Source organism: Platalea leucorodia (assembly GCF_965183815.1).
Source record: "Platalea leucorodia genome assembly, chromosome: 4".
Classification (NCBI taxonomy): domain Eukaryota; kingdom Metazoa; phylum Chordata; class Aves; order Pelecaniformes; family Threskiornithidae; genus Platalea; species Platalea leucorodia.
This window is the reverse complement of record NC_138826.1, coordinates 123081917-123102072: the sequence shown is the minus strand read 5'-3', so window position 1 is coordinate 123102072 and position 20156 is coordinate 123081917. Positions and strand designations below refer to the sequence as shown.

At 45.6% G+C, this 20156-nt stretch overlaps 1 protein-coding gene across 8 annotated transcripts in view; it reads left to right on the top strand.

The window, feature by feature from the left end:
* The first annotated feature begins 4383 nt into the window (after positions 1-4383).
* Positions 4384-20156, top strand: part of TAF3 (TATA-box binding protein associated factor 3) — a 117264-nt gene continuing 101491 nt past the window's right edge. For 3 of the 8 annotated variants that reach the window (XR_014228075.1, XR_014228076.1, XM_082310819.1), the window contains exons 1-2: positions 4384-4651; positions 16058-16300. Coding sequence is in view for 2 of the 8 variants with exons in the window: in XM_082310819.1 (XP_082166945.1) it covers positions 4486-4651; positions 16058-16300 (409 nt within the window). In the remaining 6 variants the exon portion in view is untranslated. Of the gene's footprint in view, positions 4652-10886; positions 11034-16057; positions 16301-20156 lie in introns of those variants that run through there. The other 5 variants (XM_082310824.1, XM_082310827.1, XM_082310820.1 and 2 more) reach the window with 5 other exon arrangements.

Below are 20156 nucleotides of genomic sequence, written 5' to 3'. Positions count from 1 at the left end.
ATGGAAACGGGAAGAGGGTTTGCAGAAGAGACCTGAAGAGAATGGAAATGGCCTTGAGCTTCAAAGCCGTCGGAATGTGACAGAGGGACAGGCGTGCGCAGCCACCTGCTTGCTCAGGCTGCTGTTGGCTTGAGCTGGACCTAAGTCTAGGAACCTAGGTCTAGGAACCCCACAATCAAGTCCTGAGCTTGAGCTGATCTGTTTCCTCAGAGGCAACTTGTTGGCTTAACGAAGGGATGTGGTGATGCCCTGCAGCTTTGTGTGCGCGGGTAAGAAGGGAAGCGATATCGGGACCTGAGCTGAGATTTAGGGAAAACGAGACCACGTCGGAGCAGATCTGTTACGGATTTAGAAAACCCTTCGCGCGAGTTCTTTTAAGGAACTACAGTTCTAATGCTGCTGTTATTCACACAACTGGAGTGGCAGATGGGTTAGAACGGGTGAATTCAGGGAGTGCTAAAACGTGGGAAGACGAACCAGCCCCTGGATGTTGTGCGTACAAGTCCCTGATGTATTACGCCGCTCCTAGTTCACAACCTTGAGCCTCTAATTCTTTAAAGCATAATTTATTTATATTTAGAACCTCTTTTAAATCACACTTTGTCTTGTTTCCTTTTCTACCTAAGCGTGCAAAACACTGCTTTGAAACTACAAGCCTAAAACGACAGATTATAATTTACTCTGTTAAAGTTGAGAGTTAGCCCCATTGTTTAAACTTCCATTTTTTTTTTTTGAGGTAATCCTGACGATTTATGTTCCTCTCTTCCTCTGTAAATTTATCCATCCTCTCAGTTCTCTTCCATGCGAAATTACATCCCCGTTAAAGAATAACTTAGGCTACTGCTGGCTTTCTAATGCTAATTCCTGTCCCGGTGGCACGTGAACCAAGGTCTGTACCCATAGGGCCAAAGCTTTCCCACAACGTCCCAGTTTTCGTGGCTGCCTGGCCTGCTCTCACCGCCGTGCAGGGCAGAGCGCGCGGCCGCTGGGCTCAGCGGGGCAGGCAGCCACCCGTTGCCGTCACCCCCGATGAGAGGGATGACGTGGGTCACGCTGAGCACGGAAACGCTGGTCTGTTTGAAATGGTTGGCAAAGGGGAAACGGCCGCGTTGGCCCTGGGCGAGCTGCCTGGTTCGGCGGCCGTGTGCCACGCCAGCTGGGTCCATCAGGGACCCTCCTGCTGTCCCCAGCCCGTCTGACTGTTCCCGCTCCCCACGCGTGTCCCTTAATTCTTCTGATAAGCAAGGAAAGCCTTTCTGCAACCTCCAGCCTTCCCTTCTTCCCCCTTTCAAGACACAAAGGAGTATCCTGTACGCGGCCCAGGTCAGGTTGATGCAGCTAAGGAGTAGCATGTCCGCAGAGGGAAGTTCTTTCCAAGTCCTTGAATTCCATGTTCATAAAATCATAAAATAGTTTGTGTTGGAAGGGACCTTTAAAGGCCATCTAGTCCAAACCCCCTGCCGTAAACAGGGACATCTACAACCAGATCAGGTTGCTCAGAGCCCCGTCCAACCTGACCTTGAATGTTTCCAGCAATGGGGCATCTCCCACCTCTCTGGGCAACCTCTGCCAGTGTTTCACCACCCTCAGTGGAAAAAATTTCTTCCTTAGATCTAGTCTAAATCTACCTTCTTTTAGTTTAAAACCATGACCCCTTGTCCTGTCGCAACAGGGCCTATTAAAAGTCTGTCCCCATCTTTCTTGTAGGCCCCCTTTAAGTACTGAAAGGCCGCAATGAGGTCTCCCCACAGCCTTCTCTTCCCCAGGCTGAACAACCCCAGCTCTCTCAGCCTTTCCTCACAGCAGAGGTGCTCCATCCCTCTGATCGTTTTTGTGGCCTCCTCTGGCCCCGCTCCAACAGCTCCCTGTCCTTCCCGTGCTGAGGACCCCCGAGCTGGATGCAGGGCTCCAGGTGGGGTCTCCCCAGAGCAGAGCAGAGGGGCAGAATCCCCTCCCTCGCCCTGCTGGCCACGCTGCGGGGGATGCAGCCCAGGGTGCGGTTGGCTTTCTGGGCTGTGAGAGCACATTGCCGGCTCATGTCCAGCTTTTCATCCACCAGTACCCCCAAGTCCTTCTCCTCAGGGCTGCTCTCCACCTTCATCCCCCAGCCTGTGCTGATACCGGGGGTTGCCCCGACCCAGGTGCAGGACCCTGCACTTGTCCTTGTTGAACCCCATGAGGTTCACCCAGGCCCCCCTCTCCAGCCTGCCCAGGTCCCTCTGCATGGCATCCCGTCCCTCAGGCGTGTCGACTGCACCACTCAGCTTGGTGTCACCTGCAAACCTGCTGAGGGTGCACTCGATCTCACTGTCTGTGTCGTTGATGGAGATATTAAACAGCGCTGGCCCCAGTACGGACCCCTGAGGGACACCACTCGTCACTGTTCTCCATCTGGACATTGAGCTGTTGACCACTACCCTCTGGATGCGACCATCCAACCAATTCCTCATCCACTGAACAGTCCACCCGTCAAATCCGTATCTCTCCAATTTAGAGACAAGGATGCTGTGGGGGAGTGTGCCAAAACTGCACGTTAATTCCCTTGAGAACACTTGTGAAGTTTCAAAAAGGGGGCCTGTCCATTTGCAGCTTTCCAGAGCACTCAAAAAAATACGTTTCTAAGACAGGAAATGTGATGCCAGTTCAAAACTGCACAAAGTTTCTCCAGGGACTGAAGGGAGTGAGCAAAGATCCACCTGCCCTGACAAACGATGAGCTGCAGGACTTAGTCATGCGTCCAGCTCCCCTCTCCTCAGGGTGCAGACTTGAGATGTGACTGATACAAGAGACTGGGCTGTTTATTGAGTAATTAACACGCTACTAACCATCTAATAAATCAAAGAGCTAATTTGTGAACTAATTAACTTACAATAACAGACTGCTATTATTTACAATGCTGTCCTTCACGCTCCGATTAGTTACACACAATTACCAAGTTACAGTTTAGCACTTGTGGTATTGGTGTATACACAGCCACCACTGCCTAACAGCTCCGTTGCTCCTCGTTCTACCTCCCACACCACTCTGTAACCATTATTTTTGTTTCTGGATCCTCCTTTTTGCCACCACAGTTTCATCCTTTCCCTGCTTGCTTTTATCCCAAATAAACAACTCACCCATAAACATTTTTTCCTCATTGTTGCCAATTTTGCTACATCTGTTCCCAAAGTTGATGTTTCTACTGCCTAGGCAATCTTGGCCTTGTATGTAATTATTTATATACCTACCTACATATCGGTGACCTTGCAAGGTTCTGCTTTCTCAAAAGATCCCCCAAACTTCCCTTCGATTTGGCTCGTACTGGCTCTTAAATTTTTTTGTTGTTGTTGTTGTTGTTCCACCAGGTGCAAAAAACTGCAGCTGCAGAAGAGATTCACAAAAGTCTTCTTTTAATTAGGTCTGGAGGAATTACTGACATTAGAAAGGAGAGAAATGTAACAAATTAGCCTTTTTTTTTCTGCAAAGTAGAAATATCCCCTACAAGTCGTCTGGCATTAAAGTCAATTTTGTTTTAGTGTCTTAAATCAGGCTCCTTCCTGTGTCCTTAAGTCTCTTCACTGTCAAAGGATTTTCTCTGTTATACTAAAATGTCCTCTCCCTTTTCTCACATTCCCGTTCCTCACAGCACAGAACTAATCCTCCAACTCCCACCTGAGCGCAGGAGGTTGCTCCCAAGCAAACCTGACACGGTGTTGGCCATACGTGTGACACATATGACAACACACGTGGCGAGGCCGTACGGCTGTGGAGTGGGACCCGACAGCCCGAAACCGCCATCTCCAAACCAAAAAGTGACCAACTGACAGGATTAGCGTGAAGAGTAATTAAAGGGCTTCACTCAAGAGGGAAGATTTAATGGCAAGGTCTTGTCAGCAAACGTTTGACGTCTGTGGGGATGCGTTAGGTGGAGGGGAAACCCAGCGCCGGCTGACATCTGCCTCCTCCATCCAGCTGAAAAGGAAAAAGAAAAGAAAATCAAACAGGGCTTCGGATAAACTGTTTTGACCAAGAATTTTCAGCTTTTTTGGTAACACGTGGCGTTGTTGCTGGTTTAAATGATGCGCCCGGGTTCTGCTCCAGTGCCTCACGGGTACGGGCCCTGCTCGGCTGCTTCAGGCGAGGAAAGGGGGCAGCGGCGGTCCCTCGCCCCTGGGGAAGCCCAGCCCAGCCCAGGGCCCTCCGAAAGGCCGCCCGACACCAACTTTTCCTCACACCGCTGTAGGAAACTCCGATTTCGGGGTTTTTTGGGCGAACTCGAGCCGCTTCGCGCCAAGGCCCGCGCCGCCGCTCTGCCGACGGCCGAGCACTCGATGCGACGCGTCCCGCTCGATGCGCTCGGCGCTGGAACGGCGCGGCCTGACGCGGGCGGCGGGGAGGCGCGGCGCCAAGATGGCGGCGGCGGCGGGCTGTGCGTGAGCCTCCCTCGGCCCTCCCGGCCCAGGGCGGGCGGCGGGCCCGGGCGGCGCCGCGCCGAGCCGAGCCGGCATGTGCGAGACCTACTCGCGGTGGCTGTTGCGGGTGTCGGTGGCGCAGATTTGCCAGGCGTTGGGTTGGGACTCAGTGCAGGTTTCGGCCTGCGATCTCCTCACCGACGTGCTGCAGCGGTACCTGCAGGGGCTGGGCCGGGGCTGCCACCGCTACTGCGAGCTCTGTGAGTGCGGGCCGGGCCGGGGTCTGGGGGGCAGCGCTGTGGGGAGAGGGGCTGCGGCAAGGGACGTAGTCGTTGCCGCCTGGACGCGGTGCTGGGAAGCCGGCTGTGGGTGGCCCTGCTTGAGCAGGGGTCTGGACCAAGTGACCACCGTAAGTCCCTGCCGGCCTCGGCCGTTCTGTGAAGGGAGGGTGTGGAGCAGTGCTGTGGGCCGTGGGGAGGGGAGTCTGTGGGGAGGAAGGCGGTGGGGCAGCACTGTGGAGGCATGGAGAGGGCAGCTGTGGGGTGAGAGGCTGTAGGGCAGGGCTGGGGGCTGGGGGGTGCTTTGTAGAGGGAGGGTTGTGGAGATGTGGGCTGTGGGGCAGCGGGTGCGAGGTGTGTGCATGGGGGAGACCAGGCTGTGGGGCAGTGTTGTGGTGGCATGGGGAGGTGGCTTGTGGGGCAGCTCTGTAGGGAGAGAGCATGGGGAAGCGGTCTGTAGCAGGGAGGTGAGGGTATGGGGAGATGAGGCTGTGAGGCAGTGGTGGGGGCTGTGGGGAGGTGGACTGTGGGGTTCTCCCACTGGGGGAAGATCAAGGGGAGCTGGGTTGTGGAGCAGTGCAGGGAGCTGAGAGGAGAAGGGGGGGAGCCATGGGGTAGTACTGGTGCACAGGGGCTCTAGGGCGAGGGAGGGGTGGGCAGTGGGGCTGGGGTGTGGGTATGGGTGAGGAGTTGGGGCTGTGGACTTGGGGGAAACAGAGCTCTGAGGCAGTGGGTTTGGAGCGTGGGGAGATGGGGCTGCTGCCCCCCTTTTTCTGGCTACAGTATGCAGGGTACTAGGGTGTGTGATACAGGAGGGGGAGATGGGACTGTTGGCCCTGCTGCTGGGCTGTAGTGTTCTGAATCTGGGAGGGGGGTGTACTGGAGAAGGGGCAGCCAACCCTCTTGCTGGTTGGTATGTGTGCATGAGAAGATGTGATGCTGCTGCTTGGCACTGGTGAGACCGCACCTTGAGTACTGTGTTCAGTTTTGGGCCCCTCACTACAAGAAGGACATTGAGGTGCTGGAGCGCGTCCAGAGAAGGGCAACGAAGCTGATGAAGGGTCTAGAGAACAAGTCTTAGGAGGAGTGGTTGAGGGAGCTGGGGTTGTTTAGTCTGGAGAAGAGGAGGCTTAGGGGAGACCTTATTGCTCTCTACAACTGCCTGAAAGGAGGTTGTAGCGAGGTGGGGGTCGGTCTCTTCTCCCCAGTAACAAGCGATAGGACAAGAGGAAACAGCTTCAAGCTGCGCCAGGGGAGGCTTCGGTTGGATATTAGGAAAAACTTCTTCACTGAAAGGGCTGTCAGGCATTGGACCAGGCTGCCCAGGGAAGTGGTTGAGTCTCCATCCCTGGAGCCGTTTAAAAAATGGGTAGACGTGGTGCTTGAGGACATGGTTTAGTGGTGGACTTGGCAGTGCTAGGTTAACAGTTGGACTCGATGATCTTAAGGGTCTTTTCCAGCCTTAATGATTCTATGCTATGTTGTCCGGGCTCATCTCTGGGTCAGGATCTGTGCCCTGGTGGGAATGCTGAGGAGGCTGTGGCGGCCCGCTGCAGGTGGGGAGGTGTGTGTGGGGTCCAGGATGTGGGCACAAGGGGAAGTGCTGAAGCTGTAGGGCGCAGGGTTTGGGCTGGGTGTATGGGGCAGGGAGGCAGTAGGTGTTAACCCCTGCCATGGGAGGTGTTTAAGGAGTGAAGAGATGGAGCTGCGGTGCATGGGGTCCAAGAGCTGTGCCTGGGACAAGTGGAGTCACCTGCATGGGGAGAAAGAGGTGTTGCTGGAAACGGTATTGCTGGGGCTGGAGTCCTCTGGATTGGGTATATATGTGTAAGGGGGCAGTGGTTTGTGGGGCTTGGAGGTCCATGTGTGGAAGGGGAGGTGTGGAGCTTTAATGCTGGTGGGGGATGCACATGTACTATGCTGTGTGGGATCAGGGATGTATGTGTACAGGGGTGACGTGGGGCTGCAGTGCCTGGTGACAGGGATGCACATGTATGGGGGTGGGCAGGGGGCTGTGGGCAGGGATTGACCTGTAGCAGGGCAGCATGGGGCCATATACGTGAGGCTGGGGATGTATGCGTACAAGGGGAAGCGATGGTACTGTGGGGCTGGGAACCTGTGTATGGGGGATGTGGGGCTGCAGTGTGTGAAGGCAGGGATGCACTGGAGTGTTTTTTGGGGGAGATGGAGCTGTTGTGCACAGGACGTGGGAAGGTGATGGGGCTGCATGTGGGAGGTGTGGAATATGTGTACGGAGAACGGGAGGGATGGGGCTGGGGATAATTTTTGTGCACGTGGCATGAGGTGCGAGTGTCTTCGTGTAGGTGCAATATGGAAGAGGTTTGGCTGGATATGTGGGGGACTGGAGTTAGCCAACGCTGCCATTGAGGTGGCAAGTGCGGAAGGAGCTGGGAGTGATGGTGGGGGCAGGATGCCCAGGGCCTCGCTGGGTTTGGGGTGAGGTTGTGCTGGGGTGGGAGTGTGGAAGGGGTGAGTTCACACCAAGTGGGAGAAGAGAAGGAAAGGCTCAGGCTGTCTGTGTGGTTGCAGGGTTGTGAGTCTGTGTATGCGGAGGCCTCTGCTGCCTTACGTGTGGGGCAGGGAGGATGTAACGTGGCAGGGAGGACAGCAGTGATGTGTGTGCAGAGATGGGGCTGCCAGTGCTGCTGCTGGATCTGTAAGTACTGGGGGGGAGATGAAAGGGGGGCGCACAGAGCGGAGAGGGTAGGGGGAGTGAGGGTGTCCTGGGGGGTGGGTATAGGCTGTGTGTGCGTGGAGAAACAGGGCTGCTTGTGCCTCCTGTGCTGAGGGGAACAAGTTCCCCCTTCCTTTGGTGTGCTGGGGAGCTGTGGGGTTGTGGGCTGCCGCTGCTCCACGTGTCTATGTGTACTTGTGGAGGGGGAAGTCCTGGAGGGCCCCTTGGGTGGAGGTCAGAGCTTCTGCAGTTGGGTCTGGCAGCGGGGAAGGCGTTTAGAGGAAGCAGGGGTTGGACTTGGGATGGATAACGTGGTTGCTCACCTGAGGTGCTGGGTGAGGAGAAGGTGACCCACTGATGGTGGATTTGGGGCTACCATAGCCACCACCAGTTCAGAGAATGTGCTGGGGACGGCAGGTTATGGGAGAGGTAACAGGGATGGCAGCCCTGAAATGCGTAAATGGAAAAGTTTGTCAGCGCTTCTGTCCAACTTGCGGGAGCTGTGCTAACAAGGGTGTCGCAGCCGTGGATGAGAGGAGTATCAGAGGCATGTTGCTGTCAACTGGTGGTACTTGCAGCCTCAAGAAGAGTGGAACTGTGGAGGCTGGAGGTGTCGGCTTCCTCTGCAAGACTGAATTTGGGGAGTGTGTGGAGCAAAGACCCATGAGCTGGGAAGCGCGGCGTGATCAGCTCGGTCGGGAGAGGAGCAGCTATGGCCTGGAGGTGCCGCTGCTTGTGGTCACGTCCCTTCTCTGAAGCAGAAGTTTTCACTGCTGCAGTGATTCCTGATGAAGGAAAGTGATGAGCTGAATGTACCTGATACCTGGCCCTCCCTCTGCTCATCACTTCAGGAATAACTGAGTCTGTCACTGCCAGTGTAACTGAGCTTAGGAGGGACTTAGTGATATTGCTGTAAACCCTTTGGATTTCAGTTCTAGGTTGAATAGGTTTCCTTGTACAAGCTTTCCCCAAATTTGAGAGCTAGTTAGATGTGAAGCTGTGTACAGTTAGTCTGGAAATGGAACTGTGCAATATTAACCCCTGTCTCCCGGCAGCGTAAGTGCAGCTGCTGCACCTCTGAAGTGTGTGTATCAATCCAAACAAATTATCTGTAAAGCAATTAAAGGGGACAACATAGAGAGTTTGGGAGAACTGAGTTATGGGGTGAAAAAGGAGCTAACGTAAGCTTGGTCAGAGCTGTCCTTTGATATGGTTAGTACAAATATTGGGGAAGATGCTTTTGTTACTGGATCACTGCTTGTGCAAGAGATGAGTTGTTGAGCAGCATTGATGCCCAAGCTCAGCTGCCTCTGCCACAGGTACCGCAGTGTTTGTCAGACTGGGAGGAAAAGACTCAGAGATGGTGAAAATACAGCTTTTTCCTTTCAGTGCTGTGGTGGGTTGACCCTGGCTGGATGCCAGGTGCCCACCAAAGCTGCTCTGTCACTCCCCTCCTCAGCTGGATGGGGAGAGAAAATATAACGAAAGGCTCATGCTTGAGGTATTGGAGGTGCATAGAACTAAGGTATCCCTCTCTTGCTTTGGGTGTGCTTATGAAAATAGGTGAAAATGGAGAAAGGAATTTTTTTTTCCCCTCTATGAATGGAGAAGGAAGTACCACAGTAATTTTTTTTCTCTCTTTTTTTTTTTTTTTTTTTTTGTGGAGGAGAGAGGGAGTACGCTGTTTTCATGCCAGTGATATGGTATTTTTTGCATTACCTCTCTTAAAATGATTCCTGTATTTCTTTCTTTGCAAGGTTTGTAAAAAGACATCTTAATGCTCAGCTGACATCTCCCTGCTTTTTCAGAATTGTTTCCTTTTGCTCCTAAAATAAGTTACTGTACAAACCCAGCTCTGGATGAATGAGCTGAATTTTGCTATGGTTTTGCATAAGTAGAATTAATTAAATTCCAATTGTAGCATCTTTATTGTCAGTGTGTTATCTCAGAGTCAAACCAGTGGGGTTCGAGTTAGCAGGGTTGTCAGCTGGAGGGACATAATCTTTGTATTCAAAACTGAATGGATTTACTCTGACGTAATTGAGACAGTGTGGTATTGCTCTGAAAAGCATGTCATTGCCGTTCACGTATTTTCTCAGTTGCAAAAGAAAATGATGGCTTTCCCAGCGGTGTTAGATCTCTGTTCCAGCTGTTACATCCCATTAGGAGAGCTACATTCAAGATTTTCATTACTTTTCTGCTGTTGTTTCTTTGCATTTGGAGTAGCTGTAGTTGATGGGAGCTTCTGTGGCTGCAAAGAGAAGGCAAAAGGATTTGCAAAGCGGACTTGAGATGTGTTTGATGCCGTGAAATGCTTCTGAATACTGTCTTGGGGGTGGAGGAGAGAGTGAACTTAGAGGGGAGAAAATAATGGTTTTTCTGTTAAAGTACACCACGTTATGCTGTTCAACTTTGTGGAAAGCTTGTAAGAGGAAGCCTGTTCAATATGCTGTACGCTTCACACATGTTTTTATCAAAAAACTTAAATAAAATATTTGAAAAACAGTGTTGGAGCATGTAATTCAGGTATTGAACTACAAAACAAACTGACATCATGTGGTTTCTGAGGGCAGAGTTCTACATTTGTGTTGTTGTTTGTTTTAAGCAGAGGTGAAAAGGGAGAAGTTCTCTGTTGTGCCGCTTCGTTTTGCGCTCACATTTCATGTGGTTTGATAGAGGTGGCGGCACAGCTGGTGCTTTGGGTTAACGGCTGCAGATTTTCTAGTATATGTTGGATTTTTTACATTGGGGAACTGTCCAGTGAAGACAGACAGTACCTGCTTCATTTGCTATGAATTTAGCTAATGCAGCTTGGCAGCGGGATGATTGGTTATAAACATGCAGAATACATCGTGTTTTACCTCTTAACTTAGCACATCCAGTAAGAGAGTTCAGTTTCCAGTATATTTACGTGGGTGGTGCAATTCATGGGAGGGATGAGGAGGAGAGTCCTGGTTAATGCCCCCAAAAGCCTGATTTTTCTATTATGTTGCTTTCAAAACCAGCCAGGTAGAAGCTACTTAACTTTAATCACTGAGGGCACCTGGGCATATTTCAGCAGGACAAATTTAGATCATCTGCTGCTAAAACTAGAAGTGAATAAACTAGATAATTAACTTTGAGGTATGTTGGATCTAGAAGTGTTTTTCTCAGTACTCTTTCCTTGAATTTTCAGTGTGGAGCATAGGCTTGGATATGCTGTGATTTTTTTTTTATTATTTTTTTTTTTTCTGCTGAAATTTGCTTACAGTGAGGAAATAAAGTTTAAAAGTTGCTCTTTAGTTTCATTTTGTGTGCTACTTTTTTGAAGACTATTTTTATGTAAACATAGAATCACAGAATATCTGAAGTTGGAAGGGACCCATAAGGATCATTGAGTCCAACTCCCTGCTCCTCACAGGACTACCTAAACCTAACTTTTTATATATATATATATATATGAAATATAATATAAAATATAATAAAAATTAAATAATATATTTAAATTGATATTAATAATGCAACTGCATTTATATTAAAAAGGCAGGTTCTGATCTGGTGAGCACAACATTGTAACTGGAAGGAAAAATGACAGATGCTGCAAGATGTTTTGCCAAGATAGAGCTGGCTCAAAACCTGCTCCAATATCACTGCACAATCTCCTGTAAAGGAAAACTTAACTTCATTATGGCAAGTATCTGGTTTGGAGAATGCAAACAGCAGACCAATATTTTCATTGGGAATTACCACAGTGGAGAGAATTGACCTGGCATCAACCAAGTTTTTATTTCTTTCTAATGAAATGTCAAGTTTACCTCATACTTTTTGTTTGTTTGTTCGTTTTGTTACTTCACTCTTGACAGTATATAATAATAATCTCTACCAAAGTGTTAGATTTTGATGATCAGTTTAAACGAGCTGATTCTCTATACTGATGTTGAATGTTGTAACAAATATCTGTCCAGGGCCCATAACATTTGTTATCGGAAGCGTACCTCTTTATGTCCTGATAACCTTAACTGTTGATATTTTTAAGCTAATTAACTTCTTGCTGGCTACCAGTAAAGAAGGTCAGCTTGGTTTTTTGCTTGACATTTATGAGGTTACCGGGAAAAGGAGCAGACTCTGAGCAGCAATAGCAAGAAGATGCTTTTGCCTGCCTGGTAACTACATTAATAGGACCATTTTTCCCCACTTAAGTGCACTCAAGTAAGGCATATATACTCATTAAATAACCTGCTGTGTATGCTTCTGACTATTCTTGTGGATGCTGGATGGAAGCGATGTGTTGTCTGCTTGAAAGAGTTATCCTGGAGTAACTATTCAGTGTAAATACATGGGTATTTCATGTGTGACAGGGTTGTGTGACATTCTAGAGCACAAGGAATCTGTGATAGAGCCTGTAATGAAATTACTGAGGAATGATACCTAATAATTTGCTGGTTAAAATAATTTTTTTTAAAAAGCTCTTTCACAGCGGACATGAGGGTGAATGCTGAGGTATTTATAATAGACTATATATGTTGCATGGGTGGTGACTCATTAATTTTTCTCAGTGTGTTTATTACAGAGCTGTAGTTGCTCCCTTTAAAAAATGCAGCATGAAACTAAAAGCTCTTCTGTTCTGTACTTACTCATTTGTTAAATTTTCACGGATTCATACGAACTTTGGGCCAGGAAGGAGGAGGTGGTGGGGGTGAGTTTGACAGAAGTAAATCAGCTATTCCTGAGACTGAATTTAAGGAAAGGAACATAGTTTTTCCCTAACCCCCACCCACCCCCTCCCAGTTTCTTTGGGTGACGTGAGCATCGGTCAGCTTGTTTGCTGGAGGGCTGGAGGAATTCTTGTGACTTTTGCAAAAACAACTAGGCTTTAGTAGCTTCTAAAAATTCCTTTTCCCCACAAACCGAAAGCGAGCTTTTATTGCTTGAAAGGGAGTTAGCGCGCCGCCCTTGTTCTGTTTGATTTGTTTTTCCTTGTGGACAGCTAGGTTTACCTGCAGGTGATGCTGAGCAGCAGGGTTGAGGGCTGGATAACTTCCCACCCAAATCCTCGGCTCTGCATGGATTCTGTTTCCCCGTAGTTTCAGTGCTGTACTTTTTTCGGGATCCATTTCTGTGTGTAGATTCCTCCTCACCCGCTGTTCGTTCTCATGCACAGGGAAGCTGAGAGTATCATAACTGCACGGCCATTCCCACAGGTTTCTGGTGAGCTGTTTTGAGACCGAATGGTCTTAATTTAGCTCTGCTGTTTGCTGCAGCTGTGTCAGTTTTGGAGCACTGTTCCCATTCAGGGAGATAGTACAGCTTAAAAGCTCATGAGAAAGATATTTTCTTAGTTCACTGTTTGCAGGCTAAGAAGGAGATTTGTAACTTGCTGGATGAACTATTCCCACCTCCTTCCATCTCTTCCCAATCCTGGACAACAGATCGTATTTGAAGTGTTGTGGTATAGGGAACAGCAAGAGGCTGGAAACCAAAAGCTCCAAAGCTGTTTGTGATCTGGCACGGACTTGCTGTGTGACATTGGATTAATTATTTCACTGGGAGGCTTCAGCATCTGAATTTTTAAACTGAGGATAGCACAAATATCTGAAGAATATTGAGACAAGTTCAGTGTGCAGAAATTAAACTTTTTTTTTTGTGTGTCATTTACTTACAGAAAAAAGCCTAAGACTAAATGAAAGACCAGGAGAGAGTGTGTTACGTGTTTGTCAGCATTCTCTTTCATGTGTCTGGCTTCTGCTATTTTAGTGAATTTTTATTAAACCAGAGAGAGAAGAGGAATGCTAAACTGTTAAACTAAAAGTATGAAGGCACAAGCCTTTGTTCGATGAATCACCTGAAATTACATTTAATGCATTTTTGTGCTGTGCATATTTCCAATTGATAAGTGTTTTGATTTAAATACAGATGTGAATACAGACCTGAAATTTTGTTTGTACACTTTTACCACTGAGGACACTCTTGAAAAGAAGAGGTTAACTGATCAGTCCTTTCATCCCTGTGACAGTTGCAGGTTTAAAAATTTTTTTTAGCTTTTAATCAATCTTAGTACTTGACATTGTCTCTTTGGAGGCAGATGTCAAAGATATGGGAAAATTGAATCTTCGTCACTTTTTTTTTGCTCACCTTTTGAACCTGCTTTCTAACATTCATAATTGGTTTTTGATATGGTTGCTTAAATATTTCCATGTTTCAATTACACTTAGTAGTTGCTTCACTGCCACGTGTTCTTAATAAGCACTTGTAGGAAGAAGTCCTTTTTAGCATTTATCACTTGCTAATCACGTTGGTATGCTTTTTTGGAGGTTAAAAAGATCATGTGCGGACCTAGGAAAAGGCCTTTTCCTATGGCAGTGATAAACTAGACTAAACTTTCACCTTGAGTACATGCTGGTGCTGGTGTCAAGGGGCACACACTGAGCAAGGTACTCAAAACACCTTCTTGGAGCCCCAGCGACGGGGTAGATGTTGTGCAGATCTCCTGTGCCCCAGGTTGTCCAGCTGGAGAACCTATTGCAGCATTTTCCCTGCCTGTGCACTTGGTTTTTCTTCCAAGGGAAACTGGCCACTGGCACGGTGTGTGTCCGTGCCTGTCGGTACGCTTTCCAGGTCTAGGGCAATGCCCACCTGGGAATGAGTGCTGTGAGGCTCACCATCAGTCCCCCCGTCCTGCAAATAGCACAGCCAGTGATTTCAGGAGTGTCCGAGGAATACGTATGCTCTACTTCTGGGATCGTTGAAAAGTTTTCCCCAAGTTTTTCTTTTTAACTGGCTGTCCAACTGGTACCTGTTAAGTCTTGACACTTAGAAAATGGTTCAGTAAGTTCAGAGGCGTATTCATAATCTGAGGAGCAACTAAAAGTGACAACGCAAAATTTCTTAGCTGTGTCAATTCTCTAAATTTAATTTTTTAAGGATGAAACACTTTTCTGTCTGCCTAATAACTATAGTGATCTCGTAACTACTCCAGAGTGGTGATATCCTCCTTTAATTATGTTTATGTAAGTCTCCACGTTTTTCTGTCCCTAGAGTCTGCAGGGGAAACTAGCATGGCACTTGTGCTAGACATTATAGAAGCACAAAATCCGAGATGGTTCTTGTTGTGCGGAGTTCACGTTCCAAATACAGATGGACAAAAGACGATAACTTGGTCTGATCTCCCTTTTAGCTGTGGAGAGAATTAAAACACAAGCGACTTGCCCAGAGTCACACAAGAGGCCAGTGTTACAGAGCTGAGAATCAAAACCATAATCTGAGTATTACCCTTATCTTCACCACAAGACTAAGAAGAGAAATTCTAGAACAAAATTCTTATTTTCTAAATGTACCTGCAGGCGTAAGTTGGCTGGGGGTTTGAATTCATCCAGTGATGTGAGAACCAGCCTGCTCAACTGCTTCGGCTTCAAGATAAACCAAGAAGAGATTAGGTTAGAGGACAAACAAAAGAGCATCCCCCCATTCTCCAAAGCTGGGGATTCACAATAGCGATTGTGTTCCTTCAATAAGCACGGGCTGGTTTTCCGTAATTACTTTTTAAAGTAAATCGCAGCTTATCATCATGTAGGGATGTAATATTTTCATAAGCCAACTATACAGAATTTTAATAATTCAGTATAATTTTATTGAATTAAAAAAAAATCATGTTTGGGGTTTAAGGCATCTTTTTTTTTGTCTTATTGTTATTACGAGGAGTTAGGATGAGACTCAAAAGTGGTGCCGTGGCTGCCAAAGCCAGGTGCCCAGTTCTCCCTCTGGAGGCTTTCAGAGGAATTTCCCTCTGTCAGGTCAGGGAAACTGAGGCACTTGGAGAACTTCTGTGCCATATAATTTAAATGTTTGAGCCAAATTACATGTGTAGAACAAACTGCATCCTCTCTTGGACTGTTTTCTGGGAGGTCATATTAAATAAAGATCCTGACCACTTGGCCTGTAAGGTTTCACTATGCTTTTCGTAAAGAAAAGATGATTTTTGCAGTAGAGTCAAACTTAAATTGCACCCCAGGAAATCAGCCCCGGAAATTTGGTATAAAATATTCTCTCCTCATCAGACCACTACTTAATATTCCTGTGTTTCATCCAGGAGGTATATCTAACCAGTAGGTAAAGTGACTCATAGTTTATGAAGCCTGTAGATTTCATCTGGTGGAAAGATACTATGTGAAGTATTTTTTTATCAAGAGATACGTGAGATACCTTCTTTTTTTTGCTACCTGTAAACTACAGTTGCTTCAACAAAATGAAATTGTTCCTTTTCTAGGTTGAAAAATAATGTTTGGTCTGTTACATACTGGTAAAGGGCCACGTTCTGCATATTAAGGGCTTGCTTCATTCATTTCAATTTACGTGATGGAATTGAAAACTATTTTAAGTGGTGTTGCAGGATGTTAATTGACTGTTGCCAGGTAAAGCTGCCTGTTGCCGCTCCCTCGGTTTTGCTTGATTTGCTTCTTGAGGTGCAGTTCTTTAGTTGTATGAATTGAAAGAAAGTGATATGGATCGAAACAAAACACTTAAACGAGAGCGTGTTCTTAGCCTGAAATGTTGTGTAGCCCGATGAACACTAAACCTGGCAGAACCGTGGGCGGTCATCTCTGTTACTGGTGGCGAGCCGTGGCGGACTGTAATCTTTAAGTGTAGATCTGCAGGCCAATTTTTTTTAAACTGGATTTTTGCAAAAATGTTATTCTTTTCTTGTTTTTTTGTTACAGATGGCCGCACAGATCCAATTTTGGATGATGTAGGTGATGCCTTCAAGCTTATGGGGGTTAACCTGCATGAGCTGGAAGATTATATACACAATATTGAACCTGTCACTTTCGCCCATCAAATCCCTTCATTTCCCGTCAGCAAGAACAATGTCCTGCAGTTTCCCCAGCCGGGAAGTAAAGATGCAGAAGAAAGGAAGGAGTACATCCCTGATTATATGCCACCTATTGTCTCCTCTCAAGAAGGTGCGAAATTAATCCTTTGCTTTAAGTTTTGGTCCCTGTGTGTTTGCGTATTTGTTTGCATCCTCGAGCAGTTTGAGTTGTGCTGCCCACAGCAGTCGCTCAGAAAGGACCCGCTGGGTGTTACACAAGCATGGTTTCAAAACATGTAGCAGTGCTGTGGCAAGTTTATTTTCCACTCTTTTACCTTCCGCCAAGATTAACTGCTGTCAAAATACACCGTGTTGATACACGCTTCTATAATGCATTTAAATTTTAAGGTCTTGGTTGACAATGCTTTACATTACCTTTTATGTGTTAGCCTCCCTCTTATATGTACTGCAAGAGCTTACATAATTTGGTAAAGGTAGAAGGAAGGTTGGCGAGACCGGCACAGCATTCCCAGCTCCTGACAGCTGCAAATTTAACAACAACAACAAAAAAATAACGCTCTTCCAATTAAAATGAAGTTAGATTTAAAATAAGGAAGTAAGAATCGTCTACATGCACAGTGCTTGCTTTTCATTCTCTTTGCTAATGTTGATTAGGGTTTAATCATCACTGTTGCAACTGCTCTCCTTCCCCTTCTTGTGTAAAAGTCCCACAGAGGCAGGGGTTGAGGATCACCGTAGCAGTGAAACCAACTGGACAAATGCTATGAGCTGCAGTTAGCCTGAGAATTTTAACAGTGGCAGTGGAAAAAGCAAAATCGTTTTTTTCTATTTTTCAGCTACATGAGACTTGATTGCTAATTAGAGAAACCTTTAGGAAATATGACCTAGTCTAAATTTCCCTTTGAATAGTGAACGTCACACAACTATACTTTATGGGGAAATAAACGTGTGTAAGCTTGTGGACCGGGTACAAAAATCCTGGACAGAGGAACTTTCTTTTCCAAAAGAGTGTAACAAACAGGTGCAGTCCTCACAAGATACTTACGTAATTTATAATTTCCGTGGGGCCAGAATGGATACCATGCTCCATTATGCGTAGCGTTCTTTTTGAAGAACTAAGGTCTTGGAGTCTGAACACTGAAATATGTGTAAAAATTCTGCCCCGAGTAAAGGTGACATCACTTGATTGGGTAAGCGAAATCCTTTGCTGTGCCGCTACAAATGTCACACGGGGCAGTCTTTCAATGATTTAGTAAGCTGTAGTAAGTGTATTTTCAGTCATGAAAATCATGTTCAGATAGATAGATGCAGTTACTGTGTGCTGCGGTTAGACTAAGTGAAATTACAGTCAGGAACAGGTATCTGAAGCGTAAAAGACTGTCAGATGCAATGGTTTTAGTGTGTGCAGAAGAAAAAATATGCTAGTTCCAGTTACAATGTGAGGTCTTACTCATGCTGATGAGTATTTCTGAAGCTCTGTAGACCTGACTTTTCTGTTTTCTTTAATTGCATAGAATACGTAGTTATTTTATAGATCAAGAGCATTTTAATGTCTCTTGCCTTAATATAACCCAGCAAGTGAAACTGCTGGGTTTCAGTGAAACTGCAGAAATATTTTCTTGGATTGACAAGAAGGTACTAGAATCTCCCCCTTGTGAAGTTTGTTAAAAGGGTTGTTCTTAAAATCTAACAATGAACTCTCTTAAACCAGAAAGAGACAAACGGAATGTAAATATCATATATGTAGACAACATTAAGAGAAAAGTATAGAGGAAGAAGACATTGAGAAGTGAATAGGGATTTTAGCTGCCCTGTTCTGGCTACTTTCTTGAAACATTTTAGCCTGATTTTTCAGGAGGTAAACAAACACCATTCTGTCAGTGAAATCCAGCATCTTTGAAGTGTAACAAGTTACCTGGCACTTTGGTGTTTTGGTTTTTTGTTGTTGTTTTGGTTTGGTTTTTTTGGGTTTTTTTTGTTTTTTTTTTTTTTTTTTTACTTGGAAAATCATACTTTAAAAATATGCAAGAAAGATCAAATCCAACAAGGCTCAAAGTGGCTGTAGACAAATATCTGAACATGGGGAGTGAGAGATGAGAGTATTAGACTCAGTCTGGCGACACACGACGTAGAATGAGAGGCTAAAAATTGAAATGGGGACAATTGTGTGCCTTTTTTTATGTAACTTTTTATACTCTTTCTCTTGCAAGTTAGATCCAGGAGTTAGATTTTAGCAGTCCTTATAAATAATGTATGAATCCTTTTAACACCCGAAGCAAGAAGATATTATTTCCGAAGTTGGATGAGAACCAGGAAAACTTCTAATGCCTAGGGCTAGTGTATCAGAGGACCTATAGACACAACTTCAAAAAATGAATACAATATTTTTTTTAATGGAAATTTAAAGCGAGCATTAAATACAACTGCTGAATGCAGGTTTGTTATAGTTGATTTAAAATACTTATAGTTGAGGACATTTTAATTTTGAATTAAGTGTTTTCTGAAAATGCTATTTGTAATTTTGTGCCCTATTTTTTTTTTTTTTTTGAAGGGGTGAGGTGGATCAAGAAACTCTGTTGTATATGTTTTGTTGTATTTTACTCCAAGTAAAATTTGGAAGAAAAACTTTTACTTTTGCAGATTAAAGGAATGCATCGTAAAAATACTGAAGAATTGCAGAAGCTGTTTGAATAGTGTGCAGATCTTTGTAGAGTGGAAAAAAGAACGTGCTGCTGCTAAGATTGTGCAGTTCATAACATTTGAGTTGCTTTGAGTAGGCAATAAAGATAATTAGTAATGAAGGAAGGCTTCATGCACGTTATGATGTATAACGTAAATCTTTCAGTCACTTAAAGGAACTATCAGGAAGACTCGTTATGTCCCATTTTATATCAAAGCCTAGAGCTCAGCTCATGTTATGAATATTTATTTACTGATATGATTTAGAAATTACTGGTGCTGATATATTTTGGCAATAATGTAGCCATGACGGTCTAAGGGTATGAGCAGAACAAGTTTTATTGGGAGAGGTGATATCTTTTAATTTTATCGGTTGATCTAATTAGAAGTATTACCTCTGGTGACAAACTGACTTCGTAGGTAATTTTAGCTAGGTGCATTAGTAAGAAAAAGCTTTTTTTATTGTTCATTTGCAAAAAAAACCCAAAACAAAACAGTGTTCAGTATGCACCATGACCAGTAGGTGTTGCTAACCTCCTTCTCAAAAGTCCTCTAGTTCTGCACATGTAACTAACTTCTTATTTCCACTTACTCTAGAACTGGTGGTGTTGCGTTCAGAGCGTACAATCTGCCCAGCAGCTTGTGCGATGTCTTAGTTATCAGTGCCAAAGACTCGATAAGAGCAAAAAGCCCTGTCCAGCCTGAGAGGAGCCGTTTCCTTCATATGCACTCAATAGTAAGAAATGCTGAAACAGCTCTCCGAGCGATTTCTGAAGTTGTGGGGGAAAGGGAGGAAAGCAAATAGGTTTTCAAGATCTGTAATTTGTGTCAGTTGGAAGTTCGGTTCAGTGGTACAAGTTTTGTTCCAAGAAAGCAGAAAATGTTTTCTTGCCTTAAATATGCCGTGCCTCATTTCAGTAATGTGCACTAACTAAATGATCTGGTGCAGACTCCAAATGCTTGCACTGCGAGGATCCGCATATAAAATTATATACTTTATAAAACAATCTGACTCAGTATTGCCATGGCAAATGTTGGGTTTTTAGCAGTATTTTTACAAAGGACGCTGAAGGGATGATTTTATGCCAATGTATCATGATGTTCGCTGTCTGCCTATTTTTAATTAGTCTCCTTTTTGTTTTTAGAGTTATTTTAGCGCTGTTGTCACTAAAATGTCATGGTAAACTTGTAAGACATTAAAAAAGGAGAAAAAAATAAATTAGTTGCAAAACATGATGGTCATGCTTTATTTCTTGTGCTTTAATGTAAAAGAACATACATTTTGCAATAATACATCAACTTCATAG